This window comes from Mustela nigripes, unplaced genomic scaffold (assembly GCF_022355385.1).
Source record: "Mustela nigripes isolate SB6536 unplaced genomic scaffold, MUSNIG.SB6536 HiC_scaffold_76, whole genome shotgun sequence".
Classification (NCBI taxonomy): Eukaryota; Metazoa; Chordata; class Mammalia; order Carnivora; family Mustelidae; genus Mustela; species Mustela nigripes.
In genome coordinates this window covers 2984367-3004322 of record NW_026739491.1, presented here as the reverse complement: position 1 = coordinate 3004322, position 19956 = coordinate 2984367, and the positions used below count along the sequence as shown (strand labels likewise).

The following is a 19956-nucleotide window of genomic DNA, read 5'->3' as shown; positions in this document are numbered from 1 at the left end:
CATGCTTTACAAAGAAGCACAATATGAAAGTTATTCTGCCCCTATGAATACTCTAAAATTATTAGCTGATTGACACAGCGTCCTGTAGATGTAGAAAGAAAACTGCAGAAGCAAATCATCCTAAGCACTTCCATGAGAAAAACCAGCTATGAAAAACACAGACTAAGGGAACCCTGATGAAAGGCAATCACAGTAAGCATTCTGAATAATGGAGAAAGTTAAAAATTATAGGAGGGACCTAAAGAAACAGAGCTAACAGATCAGACAATTAGTTCTTGAGCTACTATCATCATAACCACTCAGGAAACTTATCACTGGACAAAACTAACTGCACCAAAGGTATGTTCCAAAACATATTTGGGCAGCCCTCACCAACCTACCAAAACAAATCATTCACTGCCACTCCATCAGCAGCTATAATCTGCTCTATTCTTCATGCACCTTGCCTGCTTCCTAGTGCCTCTTCTGGGCTCACCCGACTGGCAAAACAGGTACTTACTATTCAGTGAAGAACCTGGCAACGCCGTACTGGCTAATGTCTTCCTTATTCTCTAACAGCTGGCACACTGCATCCTCCATATATGTGAGGACATGTCGCTGGGCTAAAAAAAAAAAAAAAAAAAAAAAAAATCAAGACAGAAAGAGAAAGTGAGAGACAAAGAAAGTAAGTCTTCCCAGTCCCAGTAGTAAGCCATGAAAGTCAATCAAGATGTTGGTTCTGCCCTAAGGAGTGGACTGGAATAGGCAAAGCAAACTTGCTGGCCCCAACTGAGCTCTGGTCTCAAAGGGTAGAATGGGAGACAATGTAGAACATGACCCATTGCCATCGGATTGGCTATTATTATTAATATTAACTCTTCACTCCTCATTTCAGTGGAGGGTGATGTTAATGAGGGTGAGGAGTTTAGCACCATTTAGCTACACCTGGGAATTCTTTTCTTTCTACCTCCTTCCACCCTCTTCCACTTCTGCATGTCTCAGGAGCTTAACGCAGGAGTAGTGATGCCATGCCTGAAGTATGGATGATCTGCTGGCCAAGAAGACGCAATTCCTTAACAACAAACAAAAAAGTCATGGAAAAGTTTAAGGAAATTTAATGAAAATGTCAGTAATGATGCTATAAGTTATTAGCCTTAGGACTGTGAAATCTGTATGGCTCAATTTACCAGAAATCACATTTTCTGCATTTGTTGTAATGGGAAAATGTGTGAATTAATCATGGGCTTGTAATATAGGATGTATTAGAATTAGAAAGACCTTGGTTTGAATCATGGCTCTGTCTTTGGTAGCTTTATCTTAGATAGTTATTTAATCTACACCTGTTTTCTGCTTTATCAGGTGTGGAAACATAATTTAGCTCTTTCTCAAAATATGGTTAATCAACTTCTTGATCTGAATCACCCAAGATACCTTATTAAAATACAGATTTGTAATCTGACACCATCCCAGACTCAGTGACCTTAAATTTCTACCTGGAGTCCAATAATTCTAAAACAAACAAACAAACAAACAAAAAGTTGTTTGTTTTTTTTTTAAAGATTTTATTTATTTGACAGACAGAGATCACAAGTAGGCAGAGAGGTAGGCAGAGAAAGAGAGAAGTTTGGGAAGCAGGCTCCCTGCTGAGCAGAAAGCTGGATGTGGGACTTGATCCTAGGACCCTGAGATCATGACCTGAGCTGAAGGCAGAGGCTTACCCCACTGAGCCACCCAGGCGCCCCAAAATTAGTTGTTGTTGTTTTTTAGAAACTTTTAAATATAACATTGTATGCCATGTTTCAAATGTACAACACAGTGCTTTGACAATTCTACATATTACTCAACGTTCAGCACACTAAGTGTAGTCACCATTTGTCACCATACAATGTTATTGCAATATTATTGACTATATTTCCCATGCTGTACTTTTCATGGAGCCCAGTAATTTTTAACAAGTACCATTCATGCTTCTTATGTACCTGGAAGTTTAAGAATCACTGATTTAGACCTTGAGCTTTGGAGTTCAGAGACAACCATAGTTATACTGTCAGCCCTACCAATTCCTAGCTGTGTGACTTTGAACAAATGACTCTCCATGTCTATTTCCTCACTGTGAAATGTGGATAATAATACTATTACTATTCGGGGCACCTGGGTGGCTCAGTGGGTTAAAGCCTCTGCCTTCAGCTTAGGTCATGATCCCAGGATCCTGGGATCGAGCCCCACATCGGGCTCTCTGCTCAGCAGGGAGCCTCCTTTCCTTCCTCTCTCTCTGCCAGCCTCTCTGCCTACTTGTGATCTCTGTTTGTCAAATAAATAAATAAAAATCTTTTTAAAAATAATACTATTACTATTTATAATAACAATATTAGTAGTTCCTACATCATAGGGTTATGCGAGTTGAATAAGATAATCCATGTAAAATACTATAGTCCCTTGTAAAAGTCTATCTCAAAGGTGTATTGGGGGTTTAGTTCAGTAAACGACATAGGCTAGCACTTCCATTACAACATGTGCTCAACAAATGTTGTTCCTTTCTCTGAATTTTGTCTTGAGGAACAACAATGATAACTTGGCACACTTCACATTTCCAATTCAGTATTTCCATTTTCCATCCAAAAATTTAAAAACAAACAAAACAAACAAACAAAGAAAACCTTTCTTCTGGAGCAGCAAGAACCAAAAAACCCTCATAAGTAATGAACATCTTGTCAAAAAGCAATTCCACAAAGTTGTTACCAAGATGGACTCTGGCTCTTTCATAGTTTCATCCCTCAGGAAAATATGGGGGAATTACCTAAAATTTATTAAAAAAACAGGTACTACAAGGGGCACCCAGTTGGCTCAGTCGGTTAAGCGTCCAACACTTGATTTTGACTCAGGTCATGATCTTAGGGTTGTGAGATCAAGCCCTTGTGTTGGGCTCTGCACTGAGCATGGAGCCTGCTTGGGATTCTCTCTCCCTCTCCCTCTGCCCCTCCACCACCCCTAAAAAAAATAGGTACTTCAGAAAACCATTCCTGAAGTCCTGGTAGTCTAGTGAAACTTAAAAAGCAAGTAAGTTTATCTAAACGAACTGTACTCAGGAGAGTCTTCATTTGACAATGGTGACATAAGGTTTCACCACGTTTGCATGGGCCTAAAGTACAGATGAATGACAGGTTTACATTCTGCGATTTATTCGGATTTATTCCAATACAAGTGCTTCCCAAAGCTAACAAGTATCAATACACTGCAAACATTCTCTAGCCCCCCACCCCCCCAAAAGAGGTGAAAATAAAATCAATGCTTCAGAAACAGGTTATCCAACTGGAAAACTCTCTCCAAGAAATGGCCAAAACTGAGAGTGAAGAGATAACACATGCCAATTTCTGGCATTCATTGTTTAATACTTTAATATATACTAAATTGTAAGAAAATGGTCAAAGTCACATTAAAATCACCTCTGTATTCTCCTTTCCACCCACTTATCCTGGTCTTTTAAAAGATTCATTCGGGGCACCTGGGTGGCTCAGTGGGTTAAGTGTTAGCCTTTTGCTCAGGTCATGATCCTGGGGTCCTGGAATAAAGCCTTGTATTGGACTCCCTGCTCAGCAGAAAGTCTACTTCTCCCTCTCCCTATACTTCCTAATCCCACTCGTGAGCTCTCGCTCTCTCTCAAATAAATAAAAATCTTAAAAAAAAAAAAAAAAAGGTTTCCTTCCTTGCACTAGATGGACTTTCTTTGACTTAGATCTAACTAAAGCTAATACAGGATTAGAGTGTTTTGGATTTTGTTTTTGATTTGATGGTAGAAATGAAAAGAGCCCTATTTAACTGCAAATCCTGTTGCTTCTCCTCCCTGACTTCAGGGACTAAATGTCAGTGTGAAGGCCCTTTAAGGGAGAAATATTTTCAGAGCAATTAGAATCAAAGTACTTTTGTCCTCCTGGGGGTGGGAAAGAGGAGAAATTTTCTGGAAAACGACTTTGCACTAAAAAAAAAAAGGTCAGGGCATGGGGAAAGAAGGGAAGGAAGGAAGAAAGAAAAAGGACTATGTCGTTTAACATTCATCTACCGATCTGATGTTTATGGAATTTAATAATATTACACATAATAATGATAATGATAATGATACCGACTTGGAGCACCTGTGCAACTTAGTGAACAGGATGCAAGATATCGTGCTCATTGTCTTAACATGAATCATAGTATTTAGTCTTTGCCACAATCCTATGATACATATGTATTTTGCATACCTCCATTTTACAAATGGGAGAAAGAGATTTATAGAAGTAGCTTGCTCAAGATCACACAGCCAAGCTAGTGAGAAAAGCCAAGACTCAAACCAAGAACCCATGCTCCAAACACTATAGCATATTGCCTCATCATTAACACTTCGTGTAATCAGTTTTCCAGTAAATATGATCTTTATTTCACATAAAGCACAGGGCAGGAGCATATGTTGATAGTAAAATCATCTGAGAAATATGGTCCATTTGTGTCTGTGTGAATGTGTGTGTGTGTGCACGCACGCGTGCAGGCCTGTCTTGTCTCTGTCTGCATAGGTGTGCATGCCAATCAGCATTTTGTGTGAAGTTAGAATTTGTCATTTAATTTCAAAGTTTCTTATAAAGAAGCACTCCACCATGAAGTAGTCACCCCCCCATTCCTTGTTCACAATGTGGAAACAGAAAGCCCTCGTGCCCTTTTTATTTGTGGGTGAAAGGAAGCCGCTAAGAAGAGCCAGAAAAAGCAGGGAAAATTTCTCCCTGCAGAGAATTTCCCACAAGCCAAGTGCGAGGAGCTCTGTCTCACCGATACTCTCTGGTGCTTTCCTTCACCTGCAGCTCTTATCAGTCCAATGTTCCCTCTGTGGGCACCACCCAACCCTGGAAAATCCTTGCAGTTTATCAAACTTCAATGAGACAGAAGTTCAAAGCTCTTGCCTGGCAATAAAACACGGAGAGTGTCGTTTTATATTATTTTTTAAATGCAAAGGAATAGGCTTTAATTTATGTGAATGATTAAAGAATAAAAACAGCACACCTGCACCCCTGAGGGCAAAGATATCTGGGCACCTTAGTTGCCCTCTTTGGAAAAGAAGAAATGTTTCAGATTGACTTTTCTTCTACTGCTTTGCCATGATTCCTACAACAAACCCAGGATTAACTTTTCTAACATGTACCAATAAGGCTCTATTGTTCTGAAATCCACATGAAGCCCCAAGGTCCCTGTCTTGCTCAGATAGCATCGCTCTCTGAGATAAGCACTTATAACTTCAACATGCTGCACTGAAAGATTTAAATGAAATATAAGTAACTCTGTATGACTGATCGTTATATGAACCTCTCAAGTAAAGGTCATGTGGATCAGAAACTTCTTGGTTCTGTGTAATGGCCAACTGCTGATCATTTAATTTCTTTATACCACATTCACTCCTGCTATAAAATGGGTATGATACTAGGAAAGATATGACTAATAATAAACTATTTCTTTGGAAAATATTTGGTATATACAAAAAGTAACACATTAGTGATTTATTATTACAGCTGCATACTGATTCTACAGTAATGACACAGCAATTTTTTGCAACGGTTAAGAACATGGGCTCTGGGACGCCTGGGTGGCTGAGTCATTAAGCGTCTGCCTTCAGCTCAGGTCATGATCCCAGGGTCCTGGGATCAATCCCCGCATCGGTCTCCCTGCTTGGCAGGAAGTCTGCTTCTCCTTTCTCCCACACCTCCTGCTAGTGTTCCTACTCTCCTTGCTGTCTCTCTCTCTGTCAAATTAATAAATGAAATCTTAAAAACAAAACAAACAAACAAAAATGGAACATGGGCTCCGAAGTCAGGTTGATCTGGACTTGATTTCTAGCTTTGGCGCTAACGGCGTGACTTTAAGGAAGCTACCTAATCTCTCTGCCCTTTTCTATAAAATTGGGGGATAGTACCTACCACCTAAGTTTGTAGTGAAAATTAAAGAAAATAATGTATGTAATAATCTGGCATAGGGCTTGGCACATAGTTAAGTATGCACTAAATATTAGCGATTATTTTTATTGTTGTTATTACTACAGTTGTTACTATGTACCACTCCCAGACATCACAAAACTCAGAAGACAGTAGATTTTCTTTCTTTTTTTTTTTGTTTTTAACAAGGTTTAGTTCACTTTATTTTTCTTGTATAAAACTATGTGGTAGCCACAGCTGGAGCCTGGGTCCTCTGCACAGAGACTCTGGTGTGGGTCTTCACAAGATGGTCCGTGAACTTTCAAGGCTAATAATACCACCAAGCAACCAATTTCCTATAGCCCCCCACTCACTTATTTAAAGTTCTGCTCATGCAACCAAGGATGTTTACTAATTATCTTCAGGGATTCCTAGGCTATATAAACTTTAAACATACAGTAATATACCTAAGCATATGCCCATTTTGGTTATAACCTTTAAACTTGTAGGAAGCGTTCACTTATTAACTGCTAATTACTCAGGAGGCTCTAATTTACATGGGGAAAGTCCAGAACTATTTCTTTTTAACTCTCTTCCCAAGCATAAATACCATCAAAGTATTAGCTTGTTTGTTTTGCAATCAAATAAAGGGTCCCATTTGGAAATTATTGCTTAAGGGGCCTAGAATTTCCACCTACATTAATTAGACCACTCATTTTGTTATTTTTATTTAATACAGAGTCCCTATACTAGAATAAACAAGTCTCACCAGAAAAATATTCATATGAATTACTATGTGTGATATTAATAGACACATACAAGAGCATAGCAGTGTAAGCGAAAAGCATAGCATATACATATATTCAACTTTAAATCTGGCTTTTTCCTCCCTTGCCAGAGTCTTTCTGAGACACATTTTAGTCTTTGAAGCCTCTTGAAATTCATATGCTGGCTGGCACAAATGTTGAATTAAATTAAGACTGTTCTCTGAGATAAGAAAAGTAACCCTGTTCACCAAACAGCTTGTCATGTAAAAACTGTTTAGAAGCTTTAAGATCATTTATAAGTCACTACCATGAATTGATTTGATTTGATCTTGTGAAGTACAAATAGATAGCTTACTGGTTTAAAAAGTTAATGCATCTCCTCCATCTTTACACATATGTCCTGATCCAGGGATATAGCATGTTCTGGTGAAATACTTTATTACCCACAGAAGACCATCTTTGATCTTAGACCACACTAGACCAATTTCCTCTGACCAAAGGAGATGGGAAATGAGGAAAACCAGCACATGTAATCCTTACACAACTCAATGAGGTAAGTAATAGACTTTCTTGAAGCTCAGAGAGGTTAAGGAACCTGCTAAGATCTTAATAGATGGCTGATCCAGGATTTAAACTTAGATTTTACTCCAAAGCCTATGTCCTTCCACTATAACACACAACCTCTCAAAAACAAAAACAAAAGCAAAACATAATAAGAAAAACCCAAAACCTTATAATGTGTTCCATTTTGTACTGTATTATCTGGAAATTGCTGGCTATCCATGTAAATACTAGAAAAGAAGCTTAAATTGGTAAACCAGATGGTTAAAAGTACTTAAATGATCTTTAAATTATAAAAAAAAAAAGTTTACTTCTAATTACTCATGTAATTATTTTTTTTACACATGTAATTATTTTTAAAGATTCAAACAGTACAGAAAAAGTTAAAAACCAACCCTAGTTCCCATTGGTAACAGTTGTCAGTTTGGAAGGAATACTTTAAAAAATATAGAAATACATAATTTGTGAGCTGTGCTTAGTTTTGTTTTAAAATAAATGACATATGGGCGCCTGGGTGGCTCAGTGGGTTAAGCCGCTGCCTTCGGCTCAGGTCATGATCTCAGGGTCCTGGGATCGAGTCCCGCATCGGGCTCTCTGCTCAGCGGGGAGCCTGCTTCCTCCTCCCTCTCTCTCTCTGCCTGCCTCTCCATCTACTTGTGATTTCTCTCTGTCAAATAAATAAATAAAAAATCTTAAAAAAAAAAATAAAAAATAAAAAAAAATAATAAAATAAATGACATATACTTTTTTCTGAACCTTGCTTTTTTCGCTCAACCATGCCTGGAAATCTTTTCTAAAATATGAAAACAAATTACCCTTGCAGTATTTCTCAATGGCAAATATTTCTCTCTACTGATAAATATTTAGGCTGTTTCCTTATTTTCATTATAGTAAACCTTGTTGTGTTGAATATTCTTATACGTTTCCTGTGCACACGTAAAAGAGTTTTGCTATGGAATTGGCATGCCACAGAATGCACATTATCTCTGTGGACTTTTTTCCAGTTTTATTAAGAAATAATTGACAGGGCGCCTGGGTGGCTTAGTGGGTTATGCCGCTGCCTTCGGCTCGGGTCATGGTCTCGGGGTCCTGGGATGGAGTCCCGAGTCAGGCTCTCTGCTCAGTGGGGAGCCTGCTTCCCTCTCTCTCTCTCTGCCTGCCTCTCTGTCTACTTGTGAACTCTCTCTGTCAAATAAATAAAATCTTTAAAAAAAAAAGAAAGAAAGAAAGAAAGAATTGACAAACATCATCATATAAGCTCATGACATATAGCATGATGGTTTGATTTACATATATTGTGAAATGATCGTCATAATCGGTTCTGCTAACATTAACCATACATATAAAGTAAAAAAAAAAAAAAAAAAAAGGAAGAAGAAAAAACATTTTTCTCCTTATGATGAGAACTCTTAGGATTTACTCTCTTAAGCACTTTCCCATGTACCATACAGCAGTGGTAGCTACAGTCCTTATGCTATAGGTTACCTCCCCAGTACTCATTTATCTTGTAACTGGAAATCCGCACCCTGCCTCCCTACCACCTTCCTCTAATTCCCTCTCCTCCTCTGCCTCTGACAATCATGTGTCTAATCTCTTCTTCACTGAGTTTGGGTTTTTGTTTGTTTGTTGTTTGTTTTTAGATTCCATATATAAGTGAAATCATGCAGTATGTGTCTTTCTCTGACTTATTTCACTTAGCATAATGCCTTCAAGAGCCATTCATGTAGGATTTCCTCATTTTTTGTGGCTGGATAATATTCCATTATATATACACACCACAACTTCTTTTTTCTTTTTTTAATTAACATATAATGTATTATTTGCCCTAGGGGTACAGGTCTGTGAATCGTCAGGCTTACACATTTCACAGCACTCACCATAGCACATACCCTCTCCAAAGTCCATAATCCAGCCACACTATCCCTACCCCCCCACCCCCCAGCAACCCTCAGTTTGTTTCATGGGATTGAGAGTCTTTTATGGCTTGTCTCCCTCCGTATCCCATCTTGTTTCATTTTTTCCTTTCCTACCCCCTATGACCCGCCCCATGCCGTCCTGCCTCTCAAATTCCTCATATCAGAGAGATCATAAGATAATATGATAATCTTTCTCTGATTGACTTATTTTGCTCAGCATAATACCCTTTAGTTCCAGCCACTTTGTCACAAATGACAAGATTTTGTTTCTTTTGATGGCTGCATAGTATTCCACTGTATGTATATTATATATATATATATATATATACACACACAACACATCTTCTTTATCCATTCATCTGTTGATGGACATCTAGGCTCTTTCCATATTTTGCCTATTGTGGACATTGCTGCTAAACATTTGGGTGCACGTGCCCCTTCAGATCACTACATTTGTATCTTTAGGGTAAATACCCAGTAGTGTGATTGCTGGGTAATCACACTAACTGGGTATTAGTACCCAGTAGCTCTATTTTCAACGTTTTAAGGAATCTCCACACTGTTTTCCAGAATGGCTGCACCAGCTTGCATTCCCACCAACAGTGTAGGAGGGTTCCCCTTTCTCCACATCCTCACCAACACCCATTGTTTCCTGATTTGTTAATTTTAGCCATTCTGACTGGTGTGAGCTGGTATCTCGTTATGGTTTTTGATCTGCATTTCCCTGATGCCCAGTGATATTAACACATCCATTCATCCATCGATGGACACTTAGGTTGTTTCCATGTCTTGCCTATTGTAAATGATGCTGCACTGAACATTGAGGTGCAGATAGCTTTTCAATTTAGTGTTTTCATTTCCTTTGGATATATTCCCATAACTGGAATTGCTGGATCATATGGTTTTTCTATTTTTAATTTTTTTAATATCCTCCATACTGTTTTCCATAGTGGCTATACCAGTTCATAATCCCACCAGCAGTGCCCAAGGGTTCCCTTTTCTCCACATCTCCATGTTTACTTAGATACACACAATTGCTTTACAAAGGGTTATTTCAATTTACATTCTTCCCAGCCGTAAGAATATCTGTTTTCACTCTCCTTGGTCTAAAACTTTGTAATTTTGCCAATTTAACAGCTATAAAATAGCTTTTCACTGTTGTTTTAATTTTAGTCTTCTTAAGTAGAAATAAAGTTAAGCATATTTTCATGTTTATTTGTATCTCTTCTGTGAATAATCTGCTAGTATCTTTTGCCCATTTTCCTCTCTGGTTGTTTTTTCTTCACTGATTTGTAGGGCTTTTTTCCTAATTTTATATATTTTGTAAATATATACAACTACCTTATGGCTTTTCTTCTAATTTGTTTGTGGCATTTTCATTGTATAGACATTTTAACTGTTGATACAGCTAGAAGTATTTTATTGTGACTTTTATACTTTATGTATTGTTCAGACAGCCCTCTCTACTCCAAGTGTATAAACCAACTATCTTATATTTTCTTCTAATATGATCTTTAAGTAATTGTGTCCCTTACCAAATCAGAAATTCACAGTTAACATAGAGAGCATAATATTAAAAAAAAATTTTTTTTAACTTAGAGTAGAGAAAAATAAAGTTAAAGTGTTAACCCCAAATCAGGCCCCTTCAAACATTAACTAGCTCCAAATATGAAACAGCTGTATGTCAAGTTTAACTTTGGGCACTCAGAAAAAATTATAAGTGAATCACACATTGCATATGAATATCCTGATAAATATCCTTGATATAAATGCAGAAGGCTTCCCTCCTTTAATAGCTCTTGATCATTATGGGGTCTGCTTAATGGTAGTTAGACTTATAAATGTAATAATAACAACAGCTAACATTTATTAAGCTTTCTGTGCAAGGCAGTCTTCTAAGCATTTTATGGGCATTAATTCATTTAATTCTCACAACAGACTTATAAGATGGGTACTTTTATCTTCATTTTATAAATGAAAAAAGGAAGACTCGGATATGTAATTTACCTAAATGTTAATGGTCTGGTGAGTAGCAGAGACAGGATTTGAATCCAGGTCTATGGACAGGACTGCACTCTACTGCAGCCCTTAAAGAGCTATGCCATAGGGCACCTGGGTGGCTCAGTCAGTTAAACATCTGCCTTCAGCTCAGGTCATTATCCCGGAATCCTGGGATCGAGCCTAGCATCAGGTTCCCTGCTCAGTGGGGAGTCTCCCTCTCCCTCTGCTCCTTCCCCTGCTTGGGCACTCTCAAATAAATAAATTATATATATAATTTATTATTTATATATATTTATATCTATATTAATATATAATATATATTATATATAATTTATTATTTTCTAAGGACAGAGTTACAAATTAAGGAAAGATCATTTACATTAATAGTTAATTATAAAACAGACAACACTAATACAATGCATTTGGGCATCCAAACCACCACATTTCTGCTATACAGCTAGTCAAACTTGAATGCTAAAAGACACACTGAGGGCAAACAAAGCATTACACATGTTAACATCACCTGTGACAACCAGAAAACAAGAGATCACTAAAGATCTTTATGTAAGGTGGAAGACGAAAAACTGAAGTCCACTTCCCTCAACCAATAGAGGTATTATACAAGTTAACAGCTGTGCAGAGCTGGGTGCTTTGACATTCGAACAGTCTCCAATCAGCCATTAATTCTTCCTTCTTCCTTTCTTCCTAAAACTGGTGATTTTTTATATTTTGGGGATGTCAATTAAGGCTCATTATTTAAATCCTATTTCTTCAGTATTTCTAGTCTAAGTCTCATAATATAGAATTAGTAGGTTCGAGTCCTGTAATTACAAGTGCCAGAAGCTACAGAAAAAAAAAATTTTTAAGGAGGATATACAGAGATCCAAACTCAAAGCACTCAGCTAGCTGACCATAACAAAATGTACTCCCTGAATGTCAGAGAAATCCCAAGTGGCACTGAAGTGTCCCACAGCTACAATCTAGGGACACATGAAGATCCCAAGCAATAACCGTCATGATAATTGCTTTGCAAAAATAGTTATTCATAGAGCAGCATTGCGATCAAATCAACTCCATAAACAGTCATAAAACTATTTTCCAGAAGGCACCCCAGGTTAAATAAAACCCTATAAACTGACAAACATGGAGTAAATCAAGTGCCACTCCTAATGTCATATCAGGTAGGGAAGTACTAATGTTATAAGGCAAAGGGTGCCTGTGAGGCACAGTCAGTTAAGTGTCTGACTCTTGATTTCACCTCAGGTTGTGATCTCAGGGTTGAGAGATCAAGCCCCACATCAGGCTCCGAGCTCAGTGTGATGCCTCCTTGAGGTTCTCTCTCCTTCTCCCTCTGCCCCTCCTGCTTGTGCTCTCTCTCTAAAATAAATATATAAATCTTTAAAAAAAATTTTTTTGTCTACAAGGCGAAAATTAATTGTGCTATGTGGCCAAAAAAAGTTGTAGCCTTTGGGGAAAACCATGCCTTTACAAATTATTAACAATTATATTTGGTAATATACAATTAACCATGAATATAAAGATTAGCGGTATTAATGTAACAAGGTACTAATGCAGTACCTTATCAATTACTTGTCATTTTATATTCAAACCATCTCACAAAAATTAGTAACTCTTATAACACTAACAGGACCTCATTTAGTCTAATGGTAGAAAATACAGAAATGAGTTCTAATTTAAGGTAGGTGAAAACTCAAGGGCTTAGAATTCCTGATCTTTCCTTTCTGTTTGATACTGCCTCTGTACGAAGGTGGGGATTCTCTTTCAACCATGAGTCTCACGTGTCAAATCCCCACTCAGAACTATGTCTGCACCCTGCTTATGGGATATGGCTGTAATAATGCCCAATAATCCCTTTGAGTTTCTATTTTTGTTATGAAAGTAAAGATGCTATTGTAGATATTTATAGAAGCTCCAGAGGCCTAGGCCAAAGTGCAAAAAAATCATGGGGTGAATGATTGGAACAGCATAGGCTGGTCCAGCCCTAATTTAGTTCACATAGAAAACACATGCCAACACTCACCATAGCATCTAAATCACTAGTGTCAAACACCAAAATACCCTATAAAAATATACTCTGGGATCTATTTTACCAGACCAACATAATTTTTGACTCCTCATTCACAGCTACGCTGCAATGTCCAAGCCTACTTTTCCCGCCGGGCTCAAGTCAAAAGCCACCTTCTCCGTGAAGCTTTACCTGATTCTCTCTGGAAAGGAAGCAATCTTCCTTTTCCTGAATTCCCTAACACCTATTTTAAATATTTCCAATGGCGCTCTCTACCTTGATACAGAGCTATTTCTGTTATACATGGGTTATCTTCCTTGTTAGACTTCCAACTCCTCACCGACTGAGAGTTGCCACGACTCATTTATCTTTTATCCCCTTTAACACTCAGGACCATTCAGTGTCTTCACATACCAGTCATTCAAATATTTACTGGATGAATACGTAAACCGTATCACTATTTATACACTGTGGTCCTATTCTTTATTCAACTCAACCACTTCAGGACTGCGCCTCCCAGGTGGGAAACACTAAGTACCAAAACACATTCTGCTACAATATTAGGGTTCTGACAGGAAGCCACTTTTGTCCTGTTCTCAACCCCTCTTTCTGTTGCCTTTTTACTGTTCCTTCCCTCTATTCCGATGAGAAAGCACTTGCTCCATCCATTGTTACTAAGGGCCTCATTATGTTCAAGGTAAAATGAAAAAATGCATTCGGTGCAATTACCAGTTCCTCACAAATTTGGGGCTACTTGTCATTTCAACATCCAAGACTTGAATAAAAGAAAGTCCAAATTCTTTTCACTCCTAAGAACTATTTTCTTTTTTTCTTTTGAGACAAAATGGAAGCACACAGCACAGGAAGCAGTCCTCAGTAAGCCGCCGTTCATAAACAGCTTTGCTGAAAGCGTAACAAAGGTTCTGTTGTGCTCTCGCATGGCAGGGCCAGTAAGCAGCAGGGGCAGATGAACTCTCTACGAAACAAAGGTTCTGTCTTCATGCAAATGTTTGCATTAATAAAAAATGAAGAAAAAGATATAGAAAATGCAGGCTAGCTGGACATAATAGGTCTCTAAACGGGAGGTTTTTCACATTTTTCAGGCGGAGTCAGCAGGTCTTTTAAAAACTTTGTCATTCTGAACATTTCACAGACATCACAAGAAAGACATGCAAATAACAGAAGCAAATCAAAGGACATCCCGCTGCTCTGCTGGCGCCTCCCTCATCCATGCCCGGTTTGTCATTTTCTGTTAACCCTAGTGCGGGCTGCTGTTTTGTTGGGGACGGAGTTCCTAGCCCGTGCGGCAGGACACGCTCAGCCAGCTGGCCCTGCACTGATGACATTACAATGCAAGCCATGTACCGCCACTCAGGGCCACGTGCTGCCAGGCAACACGTCCAATGTGGGTTTTTTTTTTACACACCCGGCTGGCAAGTCTGCATGGGAAAGAACCTCTACACTGACCACTTAATAAGACAGGATATTCTTGAGTGTGACCATCACCGAGTCGTTCTCTGAAGATGGACTTACTGAGGACCAGATACACAAAACCAAAACCCTGTGAGGAGAGAGGTTTACCAAATACCTACGAAGGGCCAAGCTCTGTCTTATGTGCTCAACCTGTGTTGTCTCGTTTTGCGTTCACAACCACCATTAAAGGAGATACTTACTAGCCCCATTTTACACATGAGGAAACTGAGCCTTACAGGGGTTATAAAATTGCCCATGGTCACACAGCTAATAATGGCCAGCCAAGACTCAAAACTACCTTATGGCAAATTCTGGTTCTTTCTACACATTTTCTCACCCTTCACTTCTAGGTCTCGTGACTGAAATCTAGCCGACGCTGAAAATATCACAATGACCATATTCACCCACTGCAAGGCCACTGAGGTGTCCCTCTTTCTCCATTTTCATCATGAAGAATCTTTACCATTCATTTTTAAGAGTGAATGGTTTTTGTTTTCCTCAGGTTATGATAAGAATCTACATGAAGCTGAAAATACTTTCTCACAGAAAAATGGATATAATTTAATATGTTGTGCATAATTTAGAGGATTTGAGAACCTCCTACGGTTCATCTATAGCTCCCTGAAGAGTTTATGACCTACATGTCAAAAAAATAAAACAAAACCCAGAACCCACATCTTTCTTCCCAGGAGCACATGGTGGGCTTTCTTTCATGACGGCCCATCAAATCCCCTGACCCGAAAATTCCATTTCCTCCTTCATTTCCATTGAACACACTGTTCCTCTTCAACAGGACTTGAAATCGTTTAGGTCCTCCCACAGATTGTTCTATGGGCCTCTCTTGGTTGTACTAAACTTGGAACCAGTAGCCAATCACTTCATTACTATTCTCACCACTGCTCCTGAATTGCACAAGCTTAAGGAGTGGAAGGATTTTAAGATCATATCGTTTAACTACCATCACTTTATAGATAAAGAAATAGAAGGGGCGCGTTGTTGTCTCACTGGGGCGTCTGGCTGGCTTAGTTGGAAAAGCATGTGACTGGATCTTGGGGTTGTGAGTTTGAGCCCCACATGGGGTTGTAGAGATTACGTAAATAAATAAAACTTAAAAAAAAAAAAAGAAATTGAAGTCTTTCCTCATTCTTTTCATTCTTGATTCAATGACAGAAAGTACCTGTGCTTGCTCAAACGCAGTTCCGAAGTTCTCTCCATACTTCCATCTATAACCATGTTGCCAAAGTTTTTCTTTGTACAAAGCAAGCAAAATAAGTCATGGCAAAACCAAATTATTGTCAAATACATTTTCATATTCCCTAAATGGACCTAACCTTCTAAATGGAATAGTCAAATTACATCATTCAGGCTTCTTTTATTCTACTGATAATCTATTCAAATCTCTGGTGCCAATCATAATCCAGGAAAAATTATAATTTTTTTCTTGAGCTATGATAAGTGATAATAGGTATTACAAAGAAAGCGTTACCCTTATTTATTATAATGGTTGGCTAGAAAATAATCTAAGTACTGAAAATCAGACTAGTGAATTATGCTAAAACCTTAATTTGGAGACAACCAAATGAGGCAATTACATGCCTTTATGATAAAGGCAGAAAAAGAATTTATTTTAGAAAAAGTAAAGAAAAAGGTCATTTCAGGGGAAAAAATGGCAAGCTTCAGCAGTACTGGAAACTTGGGAGAACCAAAACATAATCCTATCCTACAGATTTAAAAGAGCTGGTGGAGGGACACCTGGCTGGCTCAGTCAGAAGAGTGTGTGACTCTTGATCTCAGGGTTGTGAGTTCAAGCCCTACATTGGGTGTACAGATTACTTAAAAATAAAATCTTAAAAAAAAAAAAAAGAGCTGGTGGAATAAAAGCAGTTGTCTGTAGAACACAGGAGAGGAAGAAAGAGGGTGGAAACAATTCCTCTCAACGTATGCCTTGTTATATATTTTTTGAACTAGTCAACACATATGCAATATGTACATGATGTATATTGCATATCAAGTATGTATATATAAGCATATATTAATACTGTGTATGTGCACAGTTAAAAAGATTGCAGGTTGAGAAAATGTGGATCCTTTTCATTTTTTCTTTCTTTCATTTTTTTCTTTATTAAATAAACTCTATTCCCAACGTGGGACTTGAACTCATGACCCTGAGATCAAGAGTTGCATGTATCACTGACTGAGCCAGTCAGGTATCCCAGAAAATTCTTTTCTTTTAGTAGTAGTTTTATTGAGATATAATTCACTTACCACAGAATTTTTAACATATACAATTCAACAGTTTTTAGTATACTCAGAGAGTTGTGCAGGACACCTGGGTGGCTCAGGTGGTGAAGTGTCGGCCTTCAGCTCAGGTCAAGATACCGGGGTCCTGGGATCAAGCCCCATGTTGGGCTCCCTGCTCAGCAGGGAGTCTGCTTCTCCCTCTCCCTCTGCCTCTTGCCCGACTTGTACTCTTGCTCTCTCTCAAATAAATATATATTTTTTTAAGTATCATACAACCACCCCCACTACCTATTTCTTCATTTCTTCAACCCTTCAAAACAAGTACCCATTTGCAGTCAGTTCCTATTCCCTCTTCTCCCAGCCCCTGGAAACTACTCACCTTTTGTCTCTACTCATCTGTCTAGTCCAAACATTTTCTATAAATGAAATCACGCAATATGGCCTTTTGTAACTGGCTTCTTTCACTTAGCATTATGTTTTTGAGGTTCATTTCTATTGTGGTTTGGGTCAATACTTCATTCTTTTTCTTACTGAATACATTGCATTCTATGAGTTTACCAACTTTTGATTATCCATTCTCCAGTTATATTTACCATTTGGCTACTATGAACAATGTCGCTATGAATACTTATGTATAGATTCTTATGTGGATATTTTTCATTCTCATGGGCATATATTTAAGAGTGGAAGTGCTGATCATATGGTAACTGTATGTTTTATTGCCAAACTCTTTTTTAAAAGTGGCTGCATTATTTTATAATCCTACCAGACACGTATGAGGGTGTAATTTCTCCACATCCTTGCCAATTCTTGTTATTGCTCATCTTTTTTATTTTAGCCATCTTAGTGAGTTTGAATTAGTATCTCATGACTTCAAAGCATTTCTCTGGTGATTAATAATACTGAGCACTTTTTCATGTATTAGCCACGTGTATGTTTTCTATTGAGAAAGGCCTATTCAAATTCTTTGCCTACTGTTTCTTTTCTTTTTAAGTAATTTTTAGAAATAACTTCAGTATAGTGAACATGCAGTGTTACATTAGTTTCATGTGTACAATATGGTGATTCAACACTTCCATATATCATCCTGTGCCCGTGCAAAGTGCCCTCCTTAATTCCATCACCTCTTTAACCCATTCTTGCAGGTCCCCCTCCCCTCTGCTAACCATTGGTTTGTTCTCTATAGTTAAGAGTCTGTTTCTTGATTTGTCTCTCTTTTTTCCCCTTTGTTTTGTTTCTTAAATTCCACATATGAGTCAAACCATATGGTATTTGCCTTTCTCTGACTGACTTATTTTGATTAGCATTATACTCTCTAGCTCTACCCATGCTGTTGCAAATGGCAAGATTTTATTCCCCTTCATGGCTGAATAATATTTCAGGGACAAAGCAGATTGTTATAAGTGATACATAGTATTAATAAAGCATTTATACAATGGGGCTTTGATTTCCTCAGAAATGAAAAAAACTAAAGTAAAAGGAACTAAAGACATTTATAGATAAGAGACTTCCAAATTAAACCAGTATATCCCTTGTATTTTTGAGAGCTTTGTCTTTCCTCATTTTTCTTTTCTTTTTGGTTTACCCACTATTATTACTTTTTCAAAATTTAATGTAGTACTTTGTTTTGACATTAAAAATTTATGTATGTATGTGTGTGTGTGTATGTATGTATTTACTAAAGTAGCCTCCACACCCAAAGTGGGCCCTGAGCTCACAATCCTAAGAGTCTCATACTCTATCAACTGAGCCAGCCAGGCACCCCTATAAATATTTCTTTATACAAACACTGCTGAACATAAAAATATGTCCCTAGAATTTTTCGTTTTCCTGGCCCAAATCACTGTGCTATCTCCTTACTAAAGATATATTCTCTTTGATTCCTTCCCTAATTCTCCCAATCTCCAGTGATCTCCTCTTTTTCCTGAACCCCTAATACTTATCATGTAGCACTTGACTACACACTGACTCAGTGTGTCACACTTCCGCATCTGTTATTGTTCTCAACTGCATTACAATACAATTGAGGATATTCCTTTTTTTTTTTTTAAATAATTATTTAATACCCAAGCATGGTCTTTGTCCTTTGAGGAGCTTACCATCTATCTGGAGAAGCAGACATACAAATTAACAATTACAATACAGTATAATAATTGTTATGAAGGAGCTATGTAAAAAGTATAAAGAGTAAGAGTGGCTTTGTTGCTTTGGAGAAAGAGTTTAAAAGAAGGAGGAACACTGCAGCTGAGAAAGGATGTGGAAGAATTTACCATGTGAACAAGCTGAGGGAGGATATTGAGTAGAGACATAGCAGCACAGGCAGAAGGATGAAGATATTTTTCATATTTGCATGCTAGATCTGAAAAGCTAAAAATAGTTCAGTTTTGCTAAAAGATAAGTCTAGACAGCATCATCATTATAAAGGGTCTTCTAAGAAGCACAGATTTGGGGGCACCTGGGTGGCTCAGTGGGTTAAGCCTCTGCCCTTTAGCTCAGGTCATGATCTCAAGGTTCTGGTATCGAGCTCTGCATTGGGCTCTCTACTCAGCAGGGAGCCTGCTTCCCCCACCTCTCTCTCTCTCTGCCTGCCTCTCTGCCTCCTTGTGATCTCTATCTGTGTCCAAAAAAAAAAAAAAAATCACAGATTTGGGGAAACCACTGAAGGATTTGAGCAAGAAAGTAACTACTACTTCTGAAAGATTACTGTGGCAGGACTGTAGAACTGGAGGGAGAAATGCACAAATACAAGTACAGAGGTATAGATACAAGACAAGCCTCTGTTGAAAAAGTCCAGGCCAGAAATAACAAAGACCTGAATTAGGGAAGTAACAATGAGAATGACAGATCAAAACAAAAGAGGGATAGAATTTGGTCATTGATTGGGTATGAGAAAAGATGAGAGGGAGTTTAGGAGGGTTTCTGGGTTCCTTTCTTGGGCATTTGGGAATACGATAACCCCATTTATTAAGATCAGATATAGGAGGAAGCCTCTGTCTTCTATTCCTATGGGTCTTTTGCAGTATCAACCATAGTCGTGAGCACACAGAGTCAATTTATTCTGT

The 19956-nt window shown here is 38.1% G+C and overlaps 1 protein-coding gene across 4 annotated transcripts in view; it reads right to left on the bottom strand.

Annotated features, from left to right (window-relative positions):
* LOC132008232 (centriolar satellite-associated tubulin polyglutamylase complex regulator 1) overlaps positions 1-19956 on the bottom strand; it is a 187921-nt gene that overhangs the window by 140350 nt on the left and 27615 nt on the right. The window contains exon 2 of one of the 4 annotated variants that reach the window (XM_059386728.1): positions 500-602. The exons of 2 other annotated variants lie outside the window; for them this stretch is intronic. In XM_059386728.1, the coding sequence (XP_059242711.1) occupies positions 500-602 (103 nt within the window). Of the gene's footprint in view, positions 1-499; positions 603-19956 lie in introns of those variants that run through there. One more of the 4 variants, XM_059386729.1, reaches the window with a different exon arrangement.